The sequence below is a fragment of the Myotis daubentonii genome, chromosome 17, assembly GCF_963259705.1.
Source record: "Myotis daubentonii chromosome 17, mMyoDau2.1, whole genome shotgun sequence".
In the NCBI taxonomy this organism is placed as follows: Eukaryota; Metazoa; Chordata; class Mammalia; order Chiroptera; family Vespertilionidae; genus Myotis; species Myotis daubentonii.
Window position 1 is genome coordinate 5,694,881 of NC_081856.1, and position 9,221 is coordinate 5,704,101.

General features: G+C 47.3%; 1 protein-coding gene across 1 annotated transcript; it reads left to right on the forward strand.

Annotated features, from left to right (window-relative positions):
* Nucleotides 1–1,073: 1,073 nt before the first annotated feature.
* On the forward strand, nucleotides 1,074–5,866 carry LOC132219892 (fatty acid-binding protein, adipocyte). The gene is made up of 4 exons (XM_059672647.1): nucleotides 1,074–1,228; nucleotides 4,372–4,544; nucleotides 5,135–5,236; nucleotides 5,641–5,866. Exons 1-4 carry the CDS (start codon nucleotides 1,156–1,158, stop codon nucleotides 5,689–5,691), a joined length of 399 nt encoding a protein of 132 aa, XP_059528630.1. The 5' UTR covers nucleotides 1,074–1,155; the 3' UTR covers nucleotides 5,692–5,866.
* Nucleotides 5,867–9,221: the final 3,355 nt, after the last annotated feature.

Here is a 9,221-nt window from a genome sequence, read left to right on the forward strand (position 1 = left end):
CGGACTGTACATCACCCACAGTCTTTGAATCTGTGCAGCTCTCCACAGCGGACGGACATGATCTCTGTACTGCCTACAAACGCAACCATCAAACGTTACTCTTGTGCTCTCCGCCCAAACATCGTGGGGAAGCCCTCGGGGCACTGACATGGGTCCGGGACCGTGCGAAGGGCTGCCATGGTTCTGGGGAGGCGGGCGGACTCCCGAAGAGCCACCGCCCAGGTGATTCTCTGTTAAAAGAGGGAGCTGAGATTTTGATGGTTTCTGACCAGACCACTCTGATCATTTTTAAGTGACACTTTTTAGATCTGGATAAATTTAGAGTTTATAATGTAATTTAGGAAATGAATAAATTTTCTCAGTGTGATGAGTATGTTTTGGATGGGGGCCTATTTTTTAAGGAGTGTGTAAAAATTAATCAAATATATATGGGATAAAAGAGGGAGGCTAATTTATTAGGGGATAAAGGAGGGAGGCTAGATTACTATTTATCAGTTAATCCTACAGTCCAGATTCCCAGTGGATTAATTGAAGTTACTTTTTCCATTTTTATTCATGCAAAACCTTTTAAACGAGAAACCTGGGGAACTTTAAAGTGCCATTACTTACTTTGCTTTAATTGCAGCCAATTCCTGAGAGCACTGTTCCAAAGAGCCTTTCTGATGACTTAAAAATCCTCAAGGTAAGTTTTATGTTCCTCAATTCAAAATAGCCACTTAATTGTAATTTTAATAGAAACTCCAGAAAAAGGGGTCATAGTTCATCCTGAGATAATTACCTGGCTGTGCTCTCCACTAGGATAAATGTGTCTGAAAATAATAGGGGGAAACACAATGGATCGAGGATTAAAACCTTCTAAACAGGCGTGTTTAACAGATTCCATGAGCAGTTAAAAATAATCTGTACTCTCAGTCCAGCGACCGTTTGCCAGGGAGAACCAAAGTTGAGAAATTTCTGTGAGAAGCATGACTCAGAGGGAAAATGTAGAGTCCGGCAGAGGAGGAAATGGTCTGACATCATTCCCAATTGGTCCTTCCTCCGATCACGTGTTCCGGGCATCTTTAAAAGGACGTCCCGGGACTCAGACAGACACAGCACCATCCTGAGGGCAGCAGCTTCTTCCCACCTGGCAGATAGTCCCGGACAGCTCGCAAAATGTGTGACGCCTTTGTAGGTACCTGGAAAATGGTCTCCAGTGAGAACTTCGATGATTACATGAAAGAAGTGGGTAAGCAAGACGTGGGGGGCGGGCTGGATGCATACCCTGTTCTCTGGGCAATAGGGGCTATGGCTGTTCCACTCTGGAAGCACTGGCCAGATATGGAATGCTGCTTTTGCATCGAGGCTGCAGAAATAGCAAGTGAGACCATTTGTTGGTAGAGACATTGTAGACCAAAGTCACAATGACAGGTGAACCAAGATGAAAAAGGGTCTAAAGGGAATTTTTATGGGCTACAGAACTGAAAAGACTTCATTTGATTGCTCACCTGGGTATCTTTGGCTTACTTGGCTCTCTGCCTGCTTTTCTTTCATTCCTTCTTGCATAGAGAAAGGAGCAATAGCCCGGCTGGGGTGGCTCAATGGTTGATCATCTGCCCATGCACCAGGGGGCTGCCGGTTTGATTCCCAGTCAGGGCACATGCCTGGGTTTGGGCTTGATCCCCAATGTGGGGTGTGCAGGAGGCAGCCAATCAATGATTCCCTCTCATCACTGATGTTTCTAACTCTCTCTCCCACTCCCTTCCTCTCTCTGAAATCAATAAAAACATTAAAAAGGAGCAATAACTTGGAAATACAACCATATTTATTTCCTAGCATGCAATAATGTCCTTTGACAGTGTATTTCTCATCTTCCTGTAATTTTTAAAGTAGACTTATGTTAGCCAATTACTTTATTGTCTTAATGTCAATCCATTAAAATGTGTGGGGTTTTTGTTGGGAGATAAACTCTTTTTTCTTTTTTCTTGAATCTATTGAGGTGACATTGGTTAATAAAATTATATAGGTTTCAGGTGTGCAATTCTATATACATCATCTGTATATTGTCTTGTGTGTTCACCACCCCGAGTCAAGTCTCCTTCCATCATTATTTATTCCCCCTTTACCCTCTCCTACCCGCCCCACCCCCCTTTCCCTCCAGTAGTCCCCATACTGTGTCTGTGAGGCTGTGGATTTTTGTTTGTTTGTTTTGCTTAATCCCTTCACCCTTTCCACCCAGCCCCCAGCCCCTTTCCCCTAAAAGTCTTAATTTTAGAGAGTGTGTTCCTTAAAGGGCTTAAAAATTTCTGCGACTAGCAAGCCCTTGGGACGCCATAGAATTACTGCGTCATTTAAAAGGAGACTGTTACACACATAATATCCCTCCTCCTCGATAATGAAGGCTCCTGGGTCTTCAGATTCCCCTGGCGTTGTCAGCGTGCCACGTGAGGGTCCCCAGGCAATGAGGGAGCAGAGCAGGGTTGTAGAGACGCAGGGCTCAGTCCCCAGTAGGGGGTGTGCAGGAGGCAGCGATCAATGCCCCTCTCACTCTGAGAGCCCCCCACCCACCGCCAGCGTGACCAAATCCTACCCAGGGATGAATCGGGAAGGACTTGCACACAGTGTCTTTATTAGGGGTTAGAATTTATTCCCTAAATCTCAGATTTAACCTCCCCCAAGGCACACAGCATTTTTTTTGCTTGTCTATAACCACTATTTTCCTTGTTTATAGTGAGAGATGGAAATCAGGGACTTCAGCATGAGTGAGACCTAACTTTCCAGAATATCAATTAATTTTGATTCCATAAACTAATAGGTGCTGATATGGAAATGACAGGATTTGAGGCTACTTAGCTATTGATTTTTAGAAACATTTCGCACTTTTACTGTTTACATTTAAATCGATAAAATTCTGATGATAAGACAATCAGATGCCTCCTTACATTAGCTGCTCTGGCTGATGGCCGGTAAGCAGGTGTCGCTTCGCCGATCAACAGGGAGGAAGCAGCGAGTGGAGAAGACGCTTGCCGAGGCCGGCCTCTCGGAACCACGGTGGACTGAGCCGCTGCTGTGCTGACCCCCTCCCTGTATGTGACGCTCTGTTTTGTAACAGAGCCGGGACTGGAAGAAGCAGCCTAGCGGGTTCCCGCCTGCGGCCACGTCTCCGGCAGGGACTAGATCAGAGCCTCAGCCCCACTGTTTCGTTCGATATTTCTCTCCCTGGTCCCCATTTCTAACCTTTGGTGTCTGTAAGTGACCTCTAGTCACAGCAGGAGCTGAGATCTCTGTACACGGGTTTTAGGAACCCAACACACACACGGGGAGACGGTTACTGCTGTGTCTGCTCGGCAGTAAGTTGTCATCCCATTCCCTTAGCAAGAAAAGTAGATTCCTCTTAAGAAAAAAGAGAAATTTGTAACGTAGGTGATTGGCAAGCAAAGCATTGACTACTAAACCTACTAAAACAGTGGCTTCTTGAATGTTGAAGTTTCACAGTCGCTGCAATCCCTCTTTAACCCTGCCTGCCTGGGTGGGGCCACCTCGCCGCTCTGACATGACACGAACGGAGGGAATGGTTTGACTTTGGGGGATCCATCCGATCTCCTCTCCTGGTGGAGTGAGGTGAGAGCCTGGGCAGCAAATGCTACGAGAGCTTATCTGTGGGCACCCAAAGGATAGCACTTTTTAAAAAAATATATATATTATTGATTTTTTACAGAGAGGAAGGGAGAGGGATAGAGAGTGAGAAACATCGATCAGCTGCCTCCTGCACACCCCCCACTGGGGATGTGCCCGCAACCAAGGTACATGCCCCTGACCGGAATCGAACCTGGGACCTTTCAGTCCGCAGGCCGACGCTCTATCCACTGAGCCAAACAGGTTACGGCAGGGATGGCACTTTTTAACTGAGTAGCTCTCTAGTGGCCCCGGTCTCCTGGTGAGGATTCTGTCTTTGACTGCACACGAGATCGTTTTTATTTAAGCAAACCAGGCCGCAGTGCCCAGTGTTTCTTGAACTGAGTGAACGCCAGAGGCTGGCTGAGGGCTGAGGCGGCCACTACCGTGAGAGCAGTGACTGAAAGACACACACATTCCCGAAGGCGCATCCTGGTTGACAAGGGACAGCGGTCTCCCGGGGGCTGCATCTGAACGCAGAGGGAGGTTTAAAGGACAAACCCTCAGCCAGCTGTGCTTCGTGCGTTTCTATAAAGATTCGCCTCTTTACTTCTCTGCGGCAGCTGCTTGAACGAGGCGGCCCAGAAACTCGCCGTTTCCCTTCATGCACATGTGCCCCCTACACTCTCGTGTGTGTGCACAGCCCCGTAGCCACACCGCAGCTCTTTCTTAAAGATGCGGGAGGACGCTGTAAGCCGCTTCTCCTCTCCCCCGCAGGAGTGGGCTTCGCCACCAGGAAAGTGGCCGGCATGGCCAAGCCCAACATGACCATCAGCGTCAATGGGGATGTGATCACCATTAAGTCAGAAAGTACCTTTAAAAACACGGAGATCTCCTTCAAACTGGGCCAGGAATTTGACGAGGTCACTGCAGACGACAGAAAAGTCAAGGTGAGGAGTGAGGGGCTGGGGCGGAGGGAAAGCCTGGTTTCCAAGACCAGGTACTGCCCCCAGCAGCCGAGCGGCCGCCCTGAGAGGAAAGACGGCCCCCCACAGGCCGGAGGTCCCTGACCCCCACCCTCTGAACTTTGTTGCCTTCGATATTTAATTGGTGACTTCCACTCCTTCTTATAAAGTTGTCCTCATTATTTTAAGAAACAATGAACATAATTGTCCTTATTATTTTAAGAAACAATGAACATAATTTTTGTCATATATATAGTATTTGAAGTGGATTAAGTAACATAATGTTAGGGAAGTTTACAAAGAGTGTGAAAATTTTTAAAAATTACTTATGATACTACCATCTCAACGTAGATTTATGATCTATATTCTTTCACAGCATTTTTGATGCATGTTTGTATGACGTTCTGATCATAGTGTATGTTTTTATTTTAACATTCATTTAACTTCTCGTGGCAATATGTTCTCATCATGTAGAATTTCGAATGACCTCAAGGGCGCCCCCAACAGGGCGGTGCACTTGTTATGTGATTTCCCTGCACCATGTAAACTCCCACCTGCTTTCTCTCGCACCGCAGAGCACCATCACCTTGGACGGAGGGGCCCTCGTGCAGGTGCAGAAATGGGATGGAAAGTCAACCACCATCAAGAGGAAGCGAGTGGATGACAAACTCGTGGTGGTGAGTATGTTCTCGCGGCCCGATCCTCCTGCGGGGCCATCTCTGACCACCATTCCGCCCAAACACACGGCTAACGCCGCTGCCGCTGTGGCACAAGCAGCGATTCCGTTGGGATTATGGGGCTCATCCTGTTGCCTTTGTGCCTGCGGCTCAGCCTGGGCGTGCTCCCCACCGGGCAGCACTGCCTGACCTGGGCACGCCCCACGCTGCAGCACGCACTCTGCTTGTACCCTCACCCCCATCTAGATTGTGAGGCTCCTTAAGGGGGAAACGTCATCTTCCTGGTCTTCATGGCTCCCTGATTTATCACATCAGGTATATATAGGAACAAATGTCTGTCCTAAGCCTGAAGGAGACAATCAGCGAAGGGACGGGATTGACCAAGAATGTTTTTGTGTGTCTAGGAGTGTGTCATGAAAGGTGTCACTTCCACCAGAGTTTACGAGCGAGCGTGAGCCGAGGGACAGTGACCTGGACGGACGTTTGCGTCGAACTCTGTGACATTCCGCTGGAAATAGAGTCCAAACGTATATTGTTGTTGTCCACTAATTAGCAAGCAACTAACTTCCCCCCAGTCAGAATTTACTCAGTGTGGTTGCATTGGTTAAATAAAACATTTTAGAGTTAGAAGGTGATGTCATGATTCCTTCATTGTGCCAGAGAATTCTTCTAACTCGGAGCAAGAAATAAAAAATTGTACCATTGCTTTGTTTCTGGTGTAAGCAATATAGTTTTTCACAATAATCCAAGGTAAGACATATACTATTCATGAATTTTCCATGTCTTGGTAGAAGTTGATAAACATGCTATTTTGAAATGTGAGGTTCTCCTTTAGTGTGTCTTCAGGCACGTAACTCTCGCAGAGACCGAAGGCAGTTTAGAAAGTGCAGTAGCTGCCCCTTCTCCACGGGATAGGTTCCAAGACCCCCCCCCCCCCCCCGGCTGCCTTAAACTACAGAGTACCAAGCCCACAAATGCTGTGATTTATCTATACACCTGTAACTGTGGTAAAGTGTAATTTATAAGTCAGGCACAGTAAGATACTAACACAAGTAATAATAAATATGGTAGAACAATTATAATAATATACTTACTACAAGTTTTGTGACTGTGGCATCACTAAGTAAATAAGTCTTACTTGAACGCAAGCACCACCATACCGGGATCCTTGATCTGACATCCAGGATGCCACCAAGTGACTAGCGGGTGGGGAGATGCTGGACAGAGGGATGAGTCACATCCCAGGCGGGACAGAGAAGGACTGGGTGAGTGTCTGCGCTCCTCAGAACGGCGTGCAGCTTAACATTGATGAGTTGCTTATTTCTGGAATTTGCCATTTATACTCTCCTACCTCAGTTGGCCTTGGATAACTGAAACCGGAAAGTGGAACCGTGGTTCAGGAGGATGACATGCACCCCTAGGGGATTTTGTGGGTTCAGTTCCAGACCACCTTCAAGACAAAGCGAGTCACATGGAATTTTGGGTTTCCCAGGGCAAGCAAAAGTTATGTTTCCACTATGAAGTGTGCAATGGCATTATGTCTAAAGCAATGCACATACCTTAATTAAAAAGTTCTTTAGTGCTAAAAAATGCTGACCATGATGTGGGCCTTCAGCAAGTCGTCATCTTATTGCTGGTGCAGGGTCTTGTCCTAGTAACATCAGAGATCGCTGATCACAGGTCTTAAGAAATCCTATATACTAAAAGCCTAATATGCAAATCAACTGAAGGGCGGAATGACTGGTCACTATGATGCGCACTGACCACCAGGGGTCAGATGCTCAACACAGGAGCAGTCCCCAGCCCACAGGCCCCAGGCCAGCCAAGATGGGTGCCAACAGGGACCCCCCAGTTGCCCCGCTGGTCATCCCACAGATCAGCCCTGATCACCAGGCAGGCCTAGGGACCCTACCTGTGTAAGAATTTTGTGCACCAGACCTCTAGTACAGCAGTTCTCAACCTGTGGGTTGCGGCCCCTTTGGGGGTCGAACGACCCTTTCACAGGGGTCGCCTAAGACCATCAGAAAACACATATATAATTACATATTGTTTTTGTGATTAATCACTATGCTTTAATTATGTTCAATTTGTAACAATGAAATTGGGGGTCACCACAACATGAGGAACTGTATTAAAGGGTCTCAGCATTAGGAAGGTTGAGAACCACTGCTCTAGAGAATAATAATAATGAAGTTTGAATAATAAAATAATAATAATAATAAAAGTTTGAAATATTGTGAGAATTGCCAAAGTGTGACCCAGAGACATGGCATGAGCAAATGCTGTTGGAAAAATGGTGTTGATAGATTTGGCCAACACAAGGTTACCACAAACTTTCCATTCATAAAAAAACACAGTATCTGTGAAGTGCAACACAACCAGGGAAGTCTGGTTCATAGCCTGCTGGCTAGGGTGCGGTCACTCACACTGCCTGTCCTGGAGCAAAGAAAGAGAGAAGTAGAGTCACAATGCAGGTCATGGGAAAAGGTTCTAGGCTACCATTTCTAACCTGAAAAGTTATTGGTAAACCAAGCTATCTCTGGGGTCTCTCAAGAATGAGTGTCTGGGTTGAGGCCGCAGACTCTGCGTGATCCTGAGACGCTGAGTGAGGCGGAGGGAGGCTGTGATGCCCTCTCCTGGCCAAGGACCGTAATGAAGGGCCGGACACACAGGCGGGCCCTTCACACGGCAGGCCCGGCGAGAGCAAATAATCCCACCATATTCATTCTGGAAACGAGGCGACAGCCTGTAATGGGTAATGATGCCAATGTCCTCACAGTGGTTTCCAGGCTCCTCACCTGTGGAACTTTTTATTCAAATAAAATATTAAATATATTCTGGAATTTTTTATTCAAATAAAATCTGCAGAGAATTCCAACATATAACACAGGTAAAAATGCTCCTGAGGCTTTTCAGACAGGGGTGTGTGAGCTACTTCTCTGCCCTGTGGGAGCTTCGAGGCGCCTCTCCCGACCACGGGAGGACCATGCACGTAGAATGAGGTTTCCAAACCATATACTTACATTTCATAGTAACCCAGCATCTGCTAAAATGCGTGCTGTAGTTGATAGAATCGTGTTTATGATACTTCCTTTAAAAACATGCTCATTATTTTCTGAACACCTATCCTATATAGAGCACCAGCATATGAGGAGGCCAGGAGATCAGTTGCTGATCAGAAGAATTTAGCTAAAATGCAGCAGCAGTCCAGGGGTCTGTGGACAGATGACTGGATAAGCACAATGTGGCCTATTCATTCAAGTCACTCAGGCAGGCCCGGTGAGAGCAGTGCATTCAAACCTCATCCCTGGTCACTGTTGGAGAGAAACTCAGTGAAAAAGAAGTAAGCGCTGCTGCTGGTCTTTGTTCACTCACCAAGCACCTACTGAGCACCTGCAATACGCCAGGCACCGTCCTAGGAATGCAGAGGCAGCTAAGAAATAGCCTCTTTGCTTGATGCACTCAGAAAGTGGCTCAGGGGCCGCGGACGTTAACTCGTTGCAATACTATGCGAAAGGGCAGCTGGGTCACATAAAAGGGATCCGCCAGCTCTGAGCCAGTGTCGCAGGGACCCTGGCGTTGGGTCTGGAGAGACAGTGCCGAGAGGCTGTGCGCACGGCCACTGCCCACGCTGCACGTAACGGTTGCTTTGAGGGTCCAAATTCATGATTCCAGGGAAGCGATTTACAAAGGCATACCGATGACGAAGGCTTGAGGTGCAAGTCGCAAAAACTCCAACACAAAACTCGTGAAAGACTAACGGAACTTATTAGTCAGATGGCCAGAATTTCAGAAATGCAGTGGCCCGCTCCTCCCGCTTTGCTCCCTGCCCCCCTGTCTCCCGTTACCTTGGAGTCGTGACGTAAGACCATCCCTCGGCCTCTCTCAGGGGGTAAGGTCATCCTCTAGAAGCCAGAATCTGACTTTCCCATTGGTCTCATGGGCCTTACGAGTTCTACAGGGGGCCACCACATTGATTGCTGGA